Raw genomic sequence first — 21,867 nt, 5'->3', positions numbered from 1 at the left:
AAATAAATCTTTTATTTTCTCCTTACCCTAACCAAACACTTTTTAAACAAGATATCGGAGGCTTCTCTTCAAAGCATGACAGTTTAGATATTTCTTCAATGAAAGTAAAATGCAAACCTTTTTTAGCATCTTATTCTGTTTGTGGAAGAACTCTACTTTGATGTCACCACACACAGGCAATGGCTGAGGGAATTCAAAGTACATGAACTTGTCTTCCCGTCGTGTGGGTCCTGTTGTGGAGGAATATATCTTCACCTTGAGTTGGCAGACCACAAACTGAGGATCTGCATGGTTAAATACGTATTAGTGTCATTTTACAAGAAATGCCTCTAAGTGCCAAACTATCAAAAACCACTTTAATCATCAACATTGATAAACAAAATGGCAATATTGCTTCTGTAATTTTGATTAGCAACAATTAAATGGATATAAATTAGATTTTAAAAATATCATTAATCCAAAGCACTGTTACTGGAAGTCAATTCTACTTCATAAAAAAAAAGAAATTCCCAAGATTAGTCTTCTAGCAGTATGATACCAACATTCGACATTAAAATGACATTAGAACCCGGAAATAATTTAAGCATTAAAATGCTAAAATGATTTCTTGATATATTCATGAACTATATAAAAGGTAACTTTTTATACAGATATTTTGCTATAGTATTTTAAAGCCTCTATGCAACGTCGACGGTTAAAGCTCACCAACTGCTCCCTGGAAACCCTATACAGGGTCTCTATGGGTCAGAATTGACTTCATGGCACTTAACCAACAGCAACAACAACCATGTAACAAAACTCACAAAATAAAATCATTACATGTCCGCAAGAATATAGGCTATAATAAAGTTATAAATTCCATAAGACAAAATCTAAATATTAAAGAATAAACCACTATTAGCCTGTTTGCATCCAGTCAGTTCTAAATCATAGTGACCCCCATGATGAGTTAGAACAGAACTCAATTAAGATCTTCATTGGCTAATTATTCAGAAGCAGATTGCCAGACCTTTATACTGAAGCATTTCCTGGGTAAACTCCATTTCATTAACAATTATTTTGGCTACAATTCATGTCTACTTTAAAATAATTGGCAAAATATGGCTTTTCAAAATTCATCATGCTTTAATATTAACGATTCAACTAAAAGCGTAGATAAAGGGGGACTTCAATAAGTTCTTAGGCAAATTCCATTATCTTTCGATTCCTCTTGACAAACTTTTTGAAACTCCCGCATAAATAATTGGAATGTTTCATTTTTAAAATTTATTCAGAAGTACATTTATACCTAACAATATTAAAGACAGAAACATGTTTAAAGACTTATGAACGTTAAAATTCTAGGACTTTAAAAACTTTTGAAGTTACCAAATAATGTGACAAAGTAAAATTTATTTGTAGTACATTGAGGAGGAGTTCAAAAACTCAGAGGAGGTAAGAAATGAATCTTGAATAAAGCATACCAAGACAATCAAGAAACAGAAAAACTAGCATGCATAAAATATGAGAAATATGTGTATGTATCAAAAATACATTTCATTCTCAGTAACAAAAGAGTCATGTTTAGAGAGGAGCATGCTTCATATTCTTTATCAACATGACCAACAACTGAGAATCAGTCATAAAGCTAACGCAAACTAAATGAAATGTCTACTTTAATAAATTCTACTAGTTGCAGTGGACCACAAGGTTGGTTTGAACTGGAAGGCCAGCAGTTTAAACCCACCAGTCGCTCCTCAGAAACCCTTTGGTCTCTACAAGTAGGAAACGACTCGAAGGCACTTAACAACAGCTTATCTATACAATATCTAAAGACGTATCAGTAATCATATAACAAATAGTGTATTTGATAAAAATACGTGGGGTTATTCTAACAGATTTCAGACCTCTATCATAATAAAGGAGTCCTGGTGTAGCACTGTGGGATAATGCACTGGACCAAAAGGTCGGTTTGAACCACAAGGTAGTGGGTCAACTCTTCAGCAGCTCCTTGGAAACTCTACACAGGGTCACTGAGTCGGACCCGACTCAAAAGCACTTTATAACATCATTATAAAATGTTATCCCCAACAAAAAGGAAATGTTAAACCAATGAACTGTTAATAAATTCCACTTTCTTGACTAAAGATTCAAAGTATAATGAGCCATTTTGTAAGACTTTATGTGATCCTGAAAATTTCCCTAGGAAATATAACGGCTAAATACAAAATAGAATCACACACACAAGTCTAATTTCAAAGATGTAATACAATTAATCAAGATGAAAATGTCTTGTAATCTTATTAATTCAAGCTCTGCTAAGAATCTGATAATCCTGATTTTATGTATATACCAAGCAAATTAACAGCATAAACCAAATTCCAATTAAACAATATCTAAAAAGCATACCTTCAAGAATTTTGGAACTGCATAAACAATCCATAAACTAATTGCAAAGTAGTCCTTAGAATTCCTACCCTATTAAAACACTAAGTTAAAAGTATTTAAATAGAAATAAATAGCAAAGATGTTCTCAAAATACTAAAGAAAATTATTTTCTTTAGAATTTTCACATTGTACAAATATCAGACTTATCAAAAGCATGCTCCTGTTGACCTCTAGGACAGAATTATGACAAATATCATATGATACTGTTTTTTGTGGGGGGTTTTCCTCCAACAATGACAACCCTAGTAGAAAAATGGAATTAAAAGAGTATGAAATTTTTTCATGAACTTTTAGATGCCCCCTCATACACACATTGATATAGTCTTGAGAGGAAAATCACATATTTTATTAACATTTAATAAACCTTATATATACACAGCATATACTAACCTAGCCTTCATTTAGAAATAGTAAGATAATAATCAATTAAGGAAAAGGTTGTTGTATAATTTTGCAAAAGATACTGTTTTTTCATCATTAATTCTGCTGTCTTCACTGATTTCTCTTCTTGCCTTACTTCTCAACCTTTACTTCTCTCCAAGATCTCCCATTCCTTACACTCATACCATATTTATATGAAAGGTTTAACTTAACTATGTCTCTTTACTGTTGCTTATCAAAACATCAGATAGGCCTCTCAGCTAAGATTCAAACCCATACTTTTAAGTACCAATTAAACACTTTCATGTGAATAATCCACCTTCACTTGATTTAAACATTTTTAAAACCAAAATAACATTCATTTCCCAAAGTTTTAGTTAGCTCCACTTTCCTTTATGTTTTTGTTAATATTTCACCTGACCAGAACCCACATTTTGAGAAATCTTTGGCTACAAATGTCAAAAGAAAAACTAATCAAAATCTCCACTTGATTGTTCCACCATATTTAGCTTAAAGCAAGTCACAAAACTGGCTTCCTTTCCCACTAATTTTTTCTGTCTACATCACTTTCTACACAACTATCTTTAAATGTGATCTAAGCCTCTAGTACTGACCTGGCAGTATTTCTCAAAATCAAGTCCAACATCCCATTCCCACCATGCAGAGTCCTCGAACACTCTACTCCCTAGTCTATTCTCTATTAACCACTTTTCTGTCAGCTGATTTCCTTCTGCTGTGCTTCAATTCAAGCTATTTCCTATGGCCTGTAATACTTCTCCTTCAGTTTTAATGCTAGTCTTATAAAGTATATGCTTTCTCCAAAGTTCAAAAAAGACCTAGACTTCCATCATAAGCCATTTGACAACCTCCAAAACTTTTAATTTTCTGAATATAACGCTAATAATTTACACAAAGGGGTTTCAAAGTTTGTGGAAAATTAAAAGATAATGAAAAATGTCTACAAACTTTTTGAAGTCCCCATGTACATACAAGCTCCCATGTGACTGTATATTATTGGTTTTATAATGCAGCTTTACTAGTATTAAACCACAGTATATAAACAAGGAAAAAGAAAATGAGAAAAGATTATATAGATTTTACTAGTCAATTTTAAGACTAGAAGTTTAAATGTAATACAGAGAAATCTATTTTTTTTTAACGTTTTAAAGGTAGGCAAGCAGGGCAGCACTGATAGACATTTTCGCTAGATATGACTGCTAAATCAAATATTCTTTCTCACCTATAATCTCCATAAGACTGTCTGTCTTTCCTTCAGGCAGAGTGTGTTTTTCCCCCTTTCTATTTTTTGTCAAATTTGTCAAGTCCCATGTCAAACATCTCCAAGAGTTCAGTTTCTCAAAATATACTAACATAACAAAAGCATCAATAAAACTATTTAGCACACTTTGACATGCTATATTAAATAAGTCTCTGATCTTTGATAAAGTGGTCTTGCTCTAAGAATAAAGGATAGATTTTACGAAGCTAAACATACCTATCTGATGAAGATAAACATAAAATAAATCATTTCTAGGCATGAATTAATTCAGCAATAAGAAAAATTTAGTTACATAAAGTATCTTCAAGAATCAAAATTTAAGGCAAACGAAAACTACTAACAAACTTGCAAAGTCTCACTAAAATAGTTTTATTGGTGGTGATGGTTGTGTGCCATTGAGTTGGTTCTGACTCATAGCAACAGCAAACCTGTCTAGGGTTTCTGAGGCTGTAAATCGTTATGGGAGCAGAAACCCTCATGTGTTTCCTGAGGAACAACTAGTAGATTTGAACTGCTGACCTTGCAGTTAGCAGCCCAGATCATAATCCACTACACTTCCAGGGCTCCTTAGATATTATTAGAGATATTAAAAGAAATAATGTATCCAAAAATGTAAAACTGTACACTAAATACTAATACATGTTTCTGAAACATCAAAGTGTGAGTGAACATTTCCAAGGTAGAGATCAGGATGGCTGAGGTGGGCTATTAAGAAAGAAAAATAAACTAGAGGAAGTCCTCAGTAACATTATCTCCACTAAGTACATATCTAAAAAGTTTCAGATTTATAGAGAAACAGAGACAGGCAGATGATGTGTCTAGGGTTACATAGTATTAAATGCTAGATAAAGGACTTAATCCAGGCTCTCCTAATATTCCATATGCTTTGATTAAATCTCATTTTATTTCAGTTTGCCAGTGTCTCATCATTTCTTCCTTTCCTTTTTAATGCCACTGTCAGCATTATTACCAATTACAAGTCTTCCTAAAATAACAGAAACTGGTCCTGTAAGGAAAAAAAAAAAAGAAAGAAGAAAGAAACTGATCCTTGACCCAATACTAGTAATTTGGTGAGTCCTATTGCTACTCTCATGATAGACCTCTGATGAAACTGAGTTTTTAGCTATCTGTTCAGAAATTTAGGCCACATTTAGTGGTTGTAGCTAACCATATTTCTTTCTTAAACATAACCTGGCTTCAAAGACATGAAAACCCACTACACTCCTGGCCTTGTGTGTTAAAAACTTGATCTAGTTATTTAAAATTTAAAATATAGTATAAATTTCAAATGAGTTTTATATAAACATCTGGTATGTTACAAAAAAGTGTTCTAACACCTATGAGGATGATAATTTACAGCACTTACTGCAAGTTCCGCCACTGAACATTGGAATAGTTTCAAACATCATCTTGTGAAACAACAGTGCCACTGGTCTATAATCCAGATGATTCTTTAACAGGTAGCTATAATAATACACATAGCGCCTCTGACTGGGAATAGTTACTCCCTGGTGAACAGAAAAAAAGAAAGCCAAATTCAAAAGAAAAGTTCCATTAGTTATTTCAATAAATTGCTATTGTTAATAAGTTGAATCCACTGAAGAACACATATACATTAGAAATGTGACTTTAAATGATTAACAGTTAAATCCAGCTCAATGAAAGAATACATCATAGCAATTTCAATACAAAGGAAAATAACAGATTAACTTTTTCCCTTAAAATGCAATTTTCATAACACCCCTCTTATTCAATGATGACAATGACGTACTGATCCATGAACACAATAAAGGCCACTGTAGATCTAAAACAACTGTCAAAGGCCTCTGCACTAAAGCTGTGCGCCTACCTAACTCTTAGGATTCTCCCATCAGGATGTGTGGACTTGCATCATACACAAAAAGCCTCACAAGTTTGGCTGCTTTATTTTACAAGCAAGAAAATATACTCTTGTGAATTGGAAGTGACTTGACAGAACAACAATAGTGGTACAACACATGAAATGTTTCTCTTTATCTCCATTCTTGGTATAAGTAGGCTATCAATAATTAAAAGGTTTCAAAGTCTTATTTTTGTTAGAGTATAAAGTGGTTGGTAATATATCACTAATGTAATCGTTATTCATTTAGTTAATCCTTACACTAAAATGGGCTAAGCAAATGTCCAGAGAAAGAATGTATGAATCTGCAAGCTATCTACAGTAAGCAAATAATTTGTGTGTAAGTATCAGCTGAACCATATAAATTAAAAGTATCAAAGCAAAAAATATTGATACAATTCAAAGAAAAACAATTTTAAAAGCATGGATGTAATTTACTGTCAAGTTATGCGTATTTAGAGGTTTTTACATCTTAACTTTACAATTATCTTATACTACCTGTTACCTTGTCAGCACCTCAAATGCAACGTCTAGGCTAACAGAAATAAAGTAGTTGGAAAGTCCATAGGTAAATAAATGTACCACTGGCCTTGAATGTGTCTTCTTCACTATAGTCTCATCTCTCATGGCCAGGACAAACATTTACTAAAATTTAATACAGTAAAATCTTCAAAAGCCAGAATCTGTGTAAGGCAGAAACCTGTCAGAGAAGGAAAACTCAAATATGTTCCACTAAAGCAAGTGATAGACAGTAAGACTACACCCTGTCAAAGACAGAAAATTTGTGAGACCCAGGAAAACAAGGCAATCCCATGTTCCAGCTCTCCCGGGTTTTACTGTATAATGATCCATCCTGTTGGCAACAATTTGAAATAAAGCAAGTAAAATTTCCACATTAAATTGACAATGTAATTAATAATACCTTAAATCTGTTTTCTGAATACATACAATGAAAATAATATATAATTCGCATTGTTTACTTATATAACATTTTGAACATGAAGATTTAATGTAAAATATCTTTTTAAAATCTAAGAAACTTAATTTTATTCATCTTCAAAAACGTATTTTATATGTTTAATAAAGAGGGCTGAACTTTAAAACTCTGGAGATTAAAAATATTACATGCTTCCAAACTTTCTATTTTTCAACTTAAATTAAGAGCACTAAACATTATACTTTGACTATTTAAACAAGATTTTAAGTTAAATTGGCCCTGATGTGCCATGGATTACTAGCTGGGTTGCTAATCGCAAGGCCAGCAGTTAGAATCTATCAGTTGCTCTGTGGAGAAAAATGAAGCTTTCTGGTCCCATAAAGATTTAGTGTCGGAAATCCTATACAAACAGAGTCACTACGAATCAGAAGTGACTCAGTGGCGGCACACAAGCACAAACCAACCCTAACTATCTACTCAAAGAACTCTCTCCTAACTCTTCGTTTCCACTCTACTAGTGAAGAAAACTCTTATGTGTTTCTCAAATACAATTTTCAACACATCCTAATTTTAACTAAACTTAGGCACTCTTACATTAAATTAGTACTACATCCTTCGCCATCAACTCAAAAAGCAGCCATTGTTTCTTCACTTTCCTTATGCTCAAAACCAGGAGGTTGGACTCAGAAGTATGTTTCACTGTTCTTCCCACTACTTCTTCCAGTCCTTTTTCTTTCACAGCACCTATTTGAAATCCATATCAATGCATCTTTCATCTGGTCTGGTATGCACTTATTAAATTATTGACTACTATAATATGAGCAGCTGGCTTCTTTATTTCTGCCCTGTGCCAGACAACATCCTCAGTAAATTCAGCCCTTAACTTTTACTTACAACACATCGAAATGCTGAAAGCATCATATTCTTGCATGGACAGTTTATTTCTGTCAATGATATCATTCCCTACTCTTTCCTGCACCTGGAACCAAAACTTTTCCTAATAAGTAACATAACTTACTGAGTCCTCAACCAAGTACTTTGAACTGGACATAAATATACCAACTGATATTTACCAAAGCATATAAAGTTTTACTGGTGTCACCATTTTACATGGTTTATGGGCACATATCTCATAATTAGTGGAACTGGATTTCATATAACACTCAAACTCTAGTGCTTCCTCAACCACTATGCTATCCTGCCATCTTTTTCCTTCTAGAGTGAAGGAAACATACTTGAGCAACAGAAGTGATCTGGACAAGGTTATGAAATGAAGGAAGCCAACACTACGGCACAGGAAGTGGAGTGCAGATCAAAGTATGATATATCAGAAAGTGTATCAACTACCTGGCAAACACACACACACTAGAAGACAAACTTCATTTAAAAATACTCACCTTTAATTCCTACACATTATTCTATTCAAACTTCAGGCACTATCTCTGAAAACCCTCTTCAAAATGATCACTTTTGATTTTCTATGGTCATTCTAGTTAGTTATCAACTGATTATCAGTCTTTTGTTTAGTTATATTTCAAGCTCCAAACTCATCTGCCACTTTGTCATAGTTTGGTGGCTTCTGTGTTGTTGTGAAGCCATCAGTATTTCAAACATCAGCAAGGCATCCATGGTGGAGAGGTTTCAACAGAACTTCCAAACTAAGACAGACTAGAAAGAAGGAAAGGTGGAACACTTCTGAAAGATTAGCCACTGAAAACCTTATGAATAGCAATAGAACACTGTCTGATATAATACTGGAAGATAAGCCCCTAAGATTGCAAGGCACTCAAAATATGACTGGAGAATAGCTGCCTCCTCAAATTAAGAGATGACCTTAATAAAAGGGATGCCACAAAGCTTTCAAGACCTCCATTTGTTGATGAGGCACAATTTAAAATAAGAAACAGTTGCAAACATCTATTAATAATTAGAAAGAGGAATGTACAAATGTATAAAGTATGAATCTAGGAAAATTGTAATCAGTCGAAAATAAAATGGAATGCATAAAGATCAGTATATTATGACTAGGCATTAGTGAGCTGAAATGGACTGGTACTGGCTATTTTGAATTGGACAATAATAGGGCTCACTATGCCACAATCAAAAACTGAAAAGAAATGACGTTGTATTCAACATCAAAAAGAGCATTTCAAGATCTATCCTCAAACACAGTGTTGTCAGTGATAGGATAACATCCATACATGTATAAGGAAGACCACAAGTTAATACCATTAGTATCCCAATTTAGGTACCAACCAATAAACCCAATGATGATTGAATTGAATAATTCTACCAACTTCTTCAGCCTGAAATCGATCAAAGGCAATCAAAATGCATTGATAATTACAAGTGAATGGAATGTGAAAGATGGAAACAAAGAGGAAGGATAAGTAGTTGGAAACTATAGCCTTGGTAATAGAAACAATGCTAGAGCTTGCATGATAGAATTTTGCAAGACCAATGATTTATTCATTTCAAATACCTTTTTTCAACAACATAAACGGCAATTATACACATGGAGTCCTGGTGTGGTACTGTAGGATAAGCACTGGACTGCTAATCATAAGGTCAGTATTTCAAACCCACCAGCAGCTCCTCTGAAACCCTATTAAAAGTCCTATGAGTCAGACTCGACTCGGTGATGCTTAACAACAATCAACTCGATTATGACTCATAAGGCCTTTTAATAGGGTTTCACCAGATGGAAAACTCAGGAATAAAATTGACTACATCTGTGAGAAGAGACTATGGAGAAGCTCAGTGTCATCAGCCAAAACAAGGTTGGGACTGAATGTGGACCAGGACATCAACAGCTCCTATGCAAGTTCCAAATGAAGGTGTAAACAAACGAAACAAAAGCTCACGAGAGTGACAATACAACCTTGAACATATCACACCTAAATTTAGAGACCACCTCAAGTACAGATTTGATACATTAGTCACTAATAACCAAAGATAAGAAGATTTGGGGGAGGACATCAACAACATTATACAGTTACTTCTGAAGTAAGCAAAAGGTCATTAAAAAGGCAGGAAAGCTAGAAAAGACAAAAATGGATGTCAGAAAAAAATCCAATAGTTGCTCTAAAATATACAGAAAAAAGTTAAGTGGAAGTAAAAAAGCTGAACAGAAAATTTCAGAGGACAAAGTAAAATATTATAATGAAATGTAAAAAGACCTGGAGTCTTCAGAAAAGCAAAAAGGAAGAACATGTTCAGCATTTCTCAAGCTGAAATAACTGAACAAAAACATTGTAAGTCTAAGGTTGCAATATTGAAGGATTCTATGAGCAAAATAATAAAGGAAGTAGGAAACATCAAAGGAAGATAGCGGGAAGAAAAAAAAAAGAAGAGGAAGAAATACAGAGTCACTGTAACAAAAAGAACTGGTCAACATTCAACCACTTCAAGAGGGAGCATATGATCAAGAACTGATGGTACTGAAGGAAGCAGTTCAAGCTATACTGAAGGTATTGGTGGAAAAACAAAGAAAGGCTCCAGAAATTCAAAGAATACAAATGTTCCAGCAAATGGATGTAAAGCTGGAGGTACTCACTCATCTATACCAAGAAATTGGCCAACCGATTGGAAGAGATCCATATTTGTGCTCATTCCAACAGAATTGGGAAATCATCCAACAGTATCATTAATATCAGATGCAAGTAAAATTTTGAAGATAATTCAAAACTGGCTGCAACACTGTACACCAACAGAAAACTGCCAGAAATGCAAGTCAGATTCAGATAAGAGAGTGAAACAAGGTATATAGCATTTCTGTTATCAGATGGATTTTGGATGAAAGCAGAATACCAGCTAGATGTTTTTTGTTGTTGTTAAGTGCCGTGCAGTTGGCTCCAACTCATAGTGAACCTGTATAGGGTTTCCAAGGAGTTGCTGGGTCATTTCAACTAACCTTGTGGTTCGCAGTCCAGTGCTGATCCTACAGCACTACACTAGGATACTTGTTCTTTATAGACTATACAAAAGCATTCAACTGTGTGGATAATAACAAACTACGGATACCATTACGAAGAATGGGAATTCCAGAACAATTAAATGCACTCATGTGGAACAGTCATTTGAACAGAACCAGTAAATAATGAATGGTTTAAAATCATGAAAGGTGTGCGTCAGGGTAGTATCTGTTCACCATACTTATTTGATCTGTAAATTGAGCACATTATCCGAGAAGGTGGACTATTTGAAGAAGAATGTGACATAAGGATAAGAGGATATGCAGATAATACAGCCTTGCTTCCTGGAAATGAAGAAGACTTAAATGTTGTGGTTTTTATTTTAAGTGCAACCAAGACAGTTCCGACTCACAGTGACCCTGGTATAGGGTTTCCAAAGAGAGGCTGGTGGGTTTCAACTGCCAACCTTGTGATCCAGTGTTTATCCTATAGTGACACAACAGGACTTGGAAGCCGTAAATAACATGCTAAACAGTTTAACTCGACAGTGAATAAGGCAGACCATAGAATTGATGCTTTTGAGTTATGGTATTAGAGGAGACTATCCAAAGTGCCATGGGCTGTCAAAAGAACAAACAGATACGTGTTGGGAAAAAGTGGAGCCAGAGTGCTCCTTGGAGGCCAGGATGACCAGACTTCCGCTCTCATACTTAGGACATGTTGTCAGGAGGGACCAGTCACTGGAGAAGGATATCATGTTTGGTAAGGTGGAGGGTCAGAAAAAAAGAGGAAGACCCCCAGTGACATGGACTGGTCAAGTGGCAGCATCGATGGACTCAAGCGTGGCAACAACAGTGAGGTTGTCCCAAGATCGGGCAGTGTTTCATCTGCTGTGCGAAAGTTCACTGAGTGGTGCCGACTCAATGGCACCTGATAACAACAAATCCAAATAAGAATAAATTTTATTGGGCCGCTAACTGCAAGGTAAGTCATTCAAACCCACTAGCCTTGATGTAAATCATGAAAACAGAATTCTTCCAGAGTTAGAAACTTGCCTTCAGAAGTGTACAGCCAGAGATGGAAGATTTGTTGAGAACAACAGCTTAATTTCTGGCATTTCTGTTTAATACTGGTTACTATGATTTCTTTCAGTATTTTTGTTACTTAGCCATATATAATATTTTGAACCTTTTTAAAAAGAGGTTATCCTTGGTTTTATATTAGACATTATAATCAACAAAAGCTCATTTTTAAATGACAACATACTACTTTTATGTAGTGTAACTTATAACATTCCTTACTGTACCCTCCTATTGTTTGTAACACTGCTGATTTTTATTTCTGTTATCGATAAGTTATAATCATATTTATAACCATATTAATTATTAGTTAGTTGGATTTTAACAACAAGGTTTGGGTAATACATTTATTTGAGGCTTCAAGGTTTAGCAGCAGTCTTCTAAAACATGAGACTGGGTACACTCCTTGAGAATTCCAAAACACTTCCATACTTGGATATAGTCTGTTCAGGTTTTTTATCTCATCTTGAATGATTTATGACAATATTTACACTAAAAATGATCTCAATTGAAATTTTCAAATTAACTGACACAGAACTAATTTTTATTATCTCCTCCACACTGTAATTTTATCATTCTCATATCTTCTTTTTGTTTTCCTGAATTTTTCATTTTTCTTTTCCCTTGACTAACCTTGAGAGATGTTATTTTTTGTTTTTTGGTGTACCTGGGTGGGCTGAGATGTATTGATTTTATTGGCATTTCTAAACAATCATATTTGGTTTTATAATTCCAAATGGTCTAAGGCTTCCTAAGGAGCTCTGGTAGTGTAGTGGTTATGAATCGGGCTGCCAATCTCACGGACAGCAGTTCGAAATTACCAGCCATTCCATGGGAGAAAAACGACGCTTTCTGTTCCCATGAAGATTTACAGCCTTGGAAACCCTGTACAGGGTTGCTATGAGTCGGAAATGACACCACAGCACATAACAACAGCAATGCTTCCTAGTTTAATCATTTATATCTTGGATAATTCTTTCCTCTTCTTCATTTGATCCAAAACTTACTTAAGAAAAGTGGCTTTACATGTCCAAATGGTTGATTTCATCTAATTAAACTGTGTTTTCAATGCGTCGGTTCCAACTCACAGCATACATATATATAGGGTTTCCGGGGCTACAAATCTTCACAAGAGCAGAAAGGTTCATCTATCTTCTGCAGAGTGACTGGTAGATTTGAACAGCTGACCTTAACAGTTTGCAGCCCAGTTTGTAATTCAGTATTCTACCAGGGCTCCAATCAAGGAGTGTAGTTTACATGTATGAACTTGGAAGTGGGATTTTTGTGTGTGCGGTAAAATGAACTATTATTAGTCTTGATAACTGCTTTTTAAAAGATGGAAAAAGGAGAATTACATTTTATAGGCTATTTTTAATAGAATTCAAATCATTTATATATTCTCTTTATTTTACGCCTTCTTGACCTTGTAAAACATGAAGTATATTAAAGATTGCCATTGCATTCCTACCAATTTTAGTACACATCTTCCCAATTTCATTTAATAGTTTGATGTTACTATGTTGAGCACACATTCAAGTTCATAATTGCTAAATCTGCACTGAAGTGTTAATGTAACATATTTTTATAGTTTTTTTTATTATTTGCTTTAATACTAACATTCTACCATCTTTTGAAATTTATATTTATCAGATATATCTTTAACCATTTTTTTTTTAAGAGAAATTAAAGTCTAGGTTATATATATAAGGAGGCTTCAAATCATTTGTGGAAAATTTGCATTATTTTTTTCATTCTAATTTTCACACATTTTTTGAAATCATATCATTTAGGCCTAGAACAGAATACCAGCTAAATACCTTAGAATAAGCTTAAATTTTAAGATAATCACAAATATGCAATATGTTTTTGTTTGTATTCTGTACATCGAGATTCTCAAATCATCTTCTCTAAAATGAATTTACAATCTAGAGTCTTCAGTTAAAAATTATTTTCTTGAAGAACTTCAAGAAGCATCTTACTGACAGTTCTAAACTCAGAAATAATTTAGGTGTTTTAACATATTAGTGTTTGCTTGAAGCTTGGAAATCACATGTCAGTAACGTGTAAATAGTTCTGTCACAGTAAGTAAAATTAACTATTTACACGTTATAATTTTAATTTTTTTTAAACAATTGCTAGAAAAACTTAAGAGTCCATATTAATTCCAGACTTCACAATGTAGACTCTGACATTTAACTCAAGAAGAGTAATACTTGTTTATTTATAGGTGATTCTCATTATCTAAGGAGCTCTGGTAGTGGAGTGGTTACGAATTGGGCTGCGAATCTCAAGGTCAGCAGTTCGAAACTACCAGCTGTTCCCGCGGGAGAAAGATGAGGCTTTCTGCTCCCGTGAAGATTTACAGCCTCGGAAACCCTGTAAGGGTCGCTATGAGTCGGAACTGACTCCACGGCACATAACAACAACAACTCTTTATCTAGGGATACTCGATTCCAGAAAAGAGGCACTTAAAAGTGAATCACTGTTTAAAAAGGCCCACTATCTCATAATGAATAGTAGATATACTTTATCTTAAAGAAAGAAAACTGATTACCAAGTGTATATTTTATTTTTTATAAAACATAATTTTCCAACTGTGTAAAAATTATTTAAAAGGATAAAGAACATAATTTTGTGTTGGGTATAACAAACATTTTATGGAAAATTTGAAAAAAAAAAAAAAAAAAAAGTCCCAGTGCATGTAATTATCTTGCTTAACACCAGAATCTGAGCCTAAAATGTGACTCTTAATTAATGCTAAAATTTTTATTCAGGTATTCTGAATTTTACTAACAGCATCCACACTAACTATGTGAGTTGGAGGATATTACAACTTCTTTAGTTCTTAATTTCACCAATCAACAGACAAATCTCCAAAGTTTAGAGTATTACAAGGTTTTAGTTCTACAAAACTAAGTAATCCATTAAATAAATACAAGGACATGATCCACAGAGTAATTTAAAATAAATGTGAGGCTCAAATTCATATTTTTCTCTCTGCCCAATCTCCGTCTTCCACAATTTACCTTTGGGAAGCCATCATTCTGTCTGTGGTTTGGGTGGGACATGCCCTACTTGTCAGCTTCAGATACAGGATGTAAGCCTGACCAGAATGTTTGGTTAGGGGATGGGCACATGACCCAATCCAGGAAAATCCCAACCTAGAAATTTTCGCTGGAAGAGTACCTCTCATCCCACTGCAGAAGCTAAAGTTGGTGGAATATAAACTTTAGATACTAGTAGCCATATCTTGCCATTACTTATGGAAAACAAAGTATATACAGAAGAAAGGAGAAGCAAGAAAGATATTCTATTGCACATCTAGACCCAAGCCAGAGCTTTTGATGTATGTGTGTGTTGTTATTAAATGCCGTCAAGTCAATTCTGACCCGTAGCGACCCTGTATAGGGTTTCCAAGGAGCAGCTAGAGAGCCTGGTGTGGCGCATTAACCCACAGCACCACACCAGGACTTCATATATATCTTAAGAATCTTTCAGTTGCCAAGTCACAGAACGTAACCTGAAATACTGTTAGCAAAAAACAGCTATTTATTAGCATAGTGGTTACGAATGGGGCTGCCAACCTCAAATTCAGCAGTTCGAAACTACCAGCGGTTCCGTGGGAGAAACATAAGGTGTTCTGCTCCCGTAAAGATTTACAGCCTTGGAAACCCTGTGCAGGGTCACTGAGTCAGAACCTACTCCACAGTACTTAACAACATCACCATACATACATACACACACACACACACACACACACACACACACACACACATATATATATATATATATGAAACATACACACACCAATAACAATAACATAATAAGCTGGGGATTTTTTATTACTATTATTATTAATTTTCTATTTCAACTTTGGGATTAAATCAAAGAAAATAAGAACTTGGACAGGAAAACAAAGTACAAAAGAAAAAAACTGGATTTGACAATAGGAAATATGATTTCTTACACAGAATAAGATGAAAGACAAAGCACAGGTTGATCTTTGCTGAACAAATTTTATTATTCATTAAAGACAAAATGGGTCTAAATTAAATAAATGTGAAGGACTTGGTGTGGTGCTGTAGGTTAAGCACTAGACTGGACCACAAGGTTGGTGGTCAGTTCAAGCCTACCAGTTGCTCCTTGGAAACATTACACAAGGTCGTTAGGGAATCAGAACTGGCTCAATGGCACGAAACAACAAGGGCCTTCAAGGTAGTAAAATTCTATAACTTTATGAACCTACAGACTGTATAACAGGTTAAAATTACTTATTAAAGCAACAGTTTAAATGTGTTTAAAAAAAAAAAAACCAGAAACATTATATAAGGAGTTTAAGAGAATAACTAAAAAAAGCAATTATGGGTTGTTTTGTTTTAAATGAAAAGAAAACAGAAATTTTCACTACATGGAGAAATTCAATAAACAGCCTAGAAAGGAATATCCTAATTACAAGCTTGGTGGTGTTGTCAGTTGCTATCACGTTGATTATAAACCCCCACTGTGTGCAGATGAGAACTATTCCATAGAGTTTTCAAGGTTCTGACCATCAGAAAGCAGATCACAGGCTTTACTTTTGAGGTGCGCCTCTGGGTGTGTCTGAAGTGCTAACCTTCCAATTAGCAGTCCAGAATTTAACCATTTGTGCAGCCCAAAGGTAACTTGTCTTATTGTTATTGTTGTTGTGAAGTACCATCAAGTTGGTTCTGACCCAGAGTGACCCTGTATATGGTTTCCAAGGAGCAGCTGGTGAACTTGAACCACCAACCTTCCAGTTCAAACGGCTTTTCAGTCTGATGTATTAACCCATAGCGCCATACCAGGACTTGTCTTAGGACATAAAAATTCATTCCTCAAAGAAACCAGAAAATTCCCTTCTCTTGAGATTACTAAAAATAAATACTATTCTTTCTTGTTGCTGTTTAGTACCATCAAGTTGATTCCATCAAGTTGGTTTCAACTCACAGCAAACCTGTGTAAGGTTTCCAAGGAGTAGCTTGTGGGTTTGAACTGCCAACCTTGTGGGCAACAATCCAATGCTTTTCCCTACAGCACCACACCAGGGCTCCAGGGTGCCATTATTATTTCTAGAATATTTAAATCTTCATTAAATAGATAATGCTAGATTAACTCATCTGCAAAGTCTGTAATATAGATGGGGCTTCAAAAAGTTAGTGGATAAACTGAAATTAAAATATAAAGGAATTTTTCCAAGAACTTTTTGAAGGCCCCTCATCTATGAGCATAAATAACTCCCAGGAAAGTATAACATACTTATCTTCATGCAAATTACTGATTAAAAGATAGCAAAAATCCTTCAAGAGTATCTCAGAAAGTACTTTTCTTTATAGGAGATACCAGTTGCATTTTGACTTTGCTGCAATAATAAAAACTAATGTAGCATTTGGGCATTACTAACACAATGGCACACATTGGATACAATGTCAGCTTGTATCCACCACTCTGCCATCTAATTAATACCAAGTCTACTGAGGAAATGTCAGTAGTCTGCTATATTATTTGGAGGAAAGCCTCTGCAAAGTCTATAAATTCTTCAACAAAATAGAACTTCCACTTTCTTATAAACAAAATGGAATAAAGGAAAGATTCTATATAAGTATCACCAAATTTCTTCAAATTTTTAATGTTTCTCTATAGTGTGCCACTGTAGGATAAGCACAGGATTACTAACTGCAAAGTCATCAGTTCACACCCAGCTAGCTGTTCCTCGAAACCCTATACAGGGTCACTATGAGTTAGAATCAACTTGACAGCACTTACTAACAACAGCATAATTAAGGATATAAGTAAAATAATGTTAAGAAGGATTCTGATAAAAATTAAATCTAGATCTACACAAAGTGAATAAAATTATACACTTGTAATAGTGCTTAAGCTACAAAAATGCAAATCTGCAAGTTCAACCTAAAAGGAAATGTTGTCAAGTGCCGTCGAGTGGATTCCCACCCATAGTGACCCTGTATATGGTTTCCAATGAGCAGCTAGTGAGGTTGAACTGCTGACCTTGAAGTTCAAATGGCTTTGCAGTCTGGTGCATTAACCCACAGCACACCACATCAGAACTACTTAAATTAGGGACAATTAAATGCCATAATATTTGTTAGACGGGTGGAAGCTGTTAAAACACACCAATTTCATCACCATAACATAACTTTTCAAGGTGTGGTGCTGTGGGCTAATGGGCTGGACTGCAAGGTCAGTTTGAACCACAAGGTTTCAAACTCACCAGCTACTCCTCAAAAATCCTACACAGGGTCGCTATGGGTCGAAACTGACTCAAAAGCATTTAACAAGAGTTCTGATAGCGTAGAGGTTACAGTCAGGCTGCTAATCTCAAGGCCAGCAGTATAAAACTACCAGAGGTTAACACACCAAAAAGATGAGGCTTTCTGCTCTAGTAAAGATTACAGCCTCAGAAACCCTAGGTAGGGTCGCTATGAGTCAGAACTAACTCCATAGCACATACCACCAACCAGGCCTCAGTCATTGATTAACTATCCTGAAGAGTCTTACAATATTTTTGAAGCTTTTTGTTTTGTGGACTTCAAATTGTAAAAAGAAATCTAAGTTCGGGGGACTCAAATTGTATTCTGAGTGCTGTCAGTAACTATCTAGTTGATCAAAGCACTTCATTTTTCTTAAACTCAGTTTTATCACCTGTAAAATAAGAATCATTACTACAAAAGCAATTCCATAATCTTACACCTTTTATCGACTATATCTAGCTTTCTAATGATGTCTCAATTTAAAATGAGATACCAATAAAATCCGCACAACTTAACCAACAGCATCTGTTCATAGATTTCTTTTGCCTTTTAAAGTAAACCTGGAAATAGAGACAGGAACAAATTAGGATACTACTTTGTTGGTGGTGGTGGTAGTAAGTGCCAATGTATAAGCTTTCTAAGGAGTGACCAACCTTGCAGTCCAGTGCATTAACCCACAGCACCATACTATGACTCCAGGTACTCCTTTAGACCCTTTGAATGACTAATTCATTCAAAACATGGTCTAGATGTATTAAATAATAAGAACTGCATACAACAGATTTCAATGATTTATTTTGGCTCCAAAAGAAAAAAAAAAAAAAAAAAAGAGAGAGAATGCTGTTGGCTAAATAACTCACTTAAAAGTCTTGATGGCATGTAACTGTTGAGCATAAAATTTTACTGAGTTGCATCCTTAACAGTAAGTACTGATCTCCATTTTCTATTAGCCATCTTCTTTCGCTTAAGGAACTCTGGTAGTGTAGTGGTCACACATCGGGCTGCGAATCTCAAGGTCAGCAGTTTGCAACTACCAGTTGTTCCGCGGGAGAAAGATGAGGCTTTCTGCTCTGGTAAAGATTTACAGTCTCAGAAACCCTGTACAGGGTCGCTATGAGTCAGAACTGACTCCACGGCACAACAACAATATCACCTTTCACTTAAGGGAGACACAATCTATGCCAAGGATGGAGAATATGCTATGCCTCAAGTAGTTCTGCTGTCCTCAGAACTATAGGTACTATTATAATCTACCACATGACACTATGCTGTTGTTGTTAAGCGTCATCAAGTCAGTTCTAACTCACAGCAACCCTGTATAGGGTTTCCAAGGAGCAGCTGGTAGATTTAAACTATCAGCACTGTAGTTCAAAATGACCTTACGGTCCAGTGCTAATCCTACAGCACCACACCAGGATTCCACATAACAGTACAGGCTTTACATTTTATTCCCACAAATACTTTCTGTTGTTATGTTTTTCATTCTGGCCCTACTTTTGAAATAATATCCTATCACTTTTGCCACTCATAAATGACATAGGATTTGTATTTTCTAACATACAGAAATAGAAACATTTTAAAGCTATTGGGCTTTCAGACTTTATGGGTTTACTATAACTTAGGTTCATTAATAGGTCAGGTGGGGTTATGGTAGAAATACATGGACCATGAACTAAGAAATATGCATAACAGACCCCAATTTTTTTTTCCAATTTTATTTCCTTGTATTCTAAAAACTATTCTTTCTAATTAAAAACATGTTTCATGACTGAAATATCATTACAGCTTAAACATCTATGTAGTAACAATTAATGCTTCTATATAGATAATATACAAGAGATCAATCTACATCCAATTCCCACTTACTGACACAGTTAGATTCCAAATAAGAGGTCATTATGGGAAAATCAGCATTATGGGAAAATTCAGGGTGATTGATTATATCACATCACATCACAAAATGGAGAATTACTACATAATTATAAATTTCAAATTACAACATTACATAACTGTCAAGTTACTGAGAAGCATGGCCCATCCAATTTGATATATAACCTTAACCAGCATAGCCAGCATTACTCTCACCTAGCACTTCAGCATGTTACTGTCAGGTGTATGTTCAAGTTGTAAAAAAGATTTTCTTTCTTTCTTTTTTTTTTTCCAACTAATTTTGTCAATGTAAAATGTTGGAAAAGGAAACAGTCTAAAAGTGTGGAGAAGGTATACAATTAATATTATCATTATGATAGCTAGATTATCTTCCCATTGACAGAAATTTTAAAAGTCTTCACTTTTTTATTATGAAGACTTCACATGGATGGAAATAAAGTATACAGTATAAGTATCATTAGGTGTATCTCCCGTTGTCTGGTCACTTAGTTTTCATTAAATTACATGCATGATCTTTGTTTCTATTCTGGAGTCCTTTTCTAGAAATATAACAGGCCATTATCATTTTCAAAATGACAACTTTCCTTGCAGGACAAAATTGTTTTGCAGAAACTTTGATATTCTATAGACAGTGTACTTGGCACATGGGAACACAGATTATCAAAGAGGACATAAAAGTTGCCAGGCCAGTGATAATAACATAGCTTCACCTTGCTATTTTTAAGATTAAATGATACAAGGGTTTTTTTTACTACAATTTCCTATTAAGCAGAACTAAGCTGGTGTGGCGCACCCTGCAAAGCCGTTTGAACTTCAAGGTTGGCGGTTCAAGCTCACAGGCCGCTCGCTCCTCAGAAATCCTATCCAGGGTAGCTATGGGTCAGAACCGACTCAATGGCATTTAAAAACAACAAGCTTAATTTCCGTTAATTTGCACCACTTAAGATTTAGTCATTGTTTTCGAGTAATGGCCATTGATTTTTACATGAAGAGAAAATTAAGCATAATTCTTACGAATTCGAAGATCTATATAAAATAACAATACTCATCAGTACAATTAAGAATTGTAACCAAAATTTTATGTTCATGCACAACATACACACTGTTTCTGTGAAAGAACATTTGTAGCTTTCGTAAGATTTTTAAAAGGTATACAATTCAAATTCTAGCTTAAGTTTAATGTTCTGACTCCACATTACATAACTTTTTTAGTTGTGTTTTAAATATATGTTACCAGATTTATTTTCCATTATCAAAACCTCTACTAGTCTGGCCATCTGGTCTAATGTGGAGGGAGGCATGCGAGAACTTCCAAACTTGCAGATAGTACTCATGTGACCTAGCCTGGATATCATGCTGACCAGATAAAGAAGTCTGGGATAAAGTATAAATTGCTACAGTTTTATGAACTGGACCTTTACTTATGGATGTAATTGCTCAAAATTTCAACTGAAAAGGAAGGAATCTTCGTATCAAGGATCAAACTTGCTTCCTTACTACAGTGGGTTGATAGGGATGGGCAACTTAAACACTGGCTATCAAACATGGGACTACAGTGGAGAGTGAAGCATCCAGCTGATAAAAAAGTGAGGAGATATGCAAAAGAATACCCACACTTGCAGATAATACCCACTTGGTCTGACTTCAATGACTGGATGATCAGTACTTGACTAGAAGAAGAAAGAGGAGTAAAAAAAGAGCAATCTGATACAATTTGATGAACTTGACCTGTACCTACCTATAGACTTGTAGCTCAAAAGAGGGAACAAATCTTTACAATGAGGATCATTCCCA

General features: G+C 34.9%; 1 protein-coding gene across 1 annotated transcript in view; it reads right to left on the bottom strand.

The window, feature by feature from the left end:
- PTEN (phosphatase and tensin homolog) overlaps positions 1 to 21,867 on the bottom strand; it is a 126,390-nt gene that overhangs the window by 14,449 nt on the left and 90,074 nt on the right. Inside the window, exons 6-7 of the mRNA XM_006831118.1 lie at positions 5,454 to 5,595; positions 118 to 284 (exon numbers count right to left, since the gene is read on the bottom strand). Coding sequence (XP_006831181.1) covers positions 118 to 284; positions 5,454 to 5,595 — 309 coding nt within the window. The remainder of the gene's footprint in view (positions 1 to 117; positions 285 to 5,453; positions 5,596 to 21,867) is intronic.

This window comes from Chrysochloris asiatica, unplaced genomic scaffold (genome assembly GCF_000296735.1).
Source record: "Chrysochloris asiatica unplaced genomic scaffold, ChrAsi1.0 scaffold00003, whole genome shotgun sequence".
NCBI classification, from domain to species: Eukaryota; Metazoa; Chordata; class Mammalia; order Afrosoricida; family Chrysochloridae; genus Chrysochloris; species Chrysochloris asiatica.
Note: the sequence above shows the minus strand (reverse complement) of the source record. Positions and strands in the feature narration are given on the sequence as shown.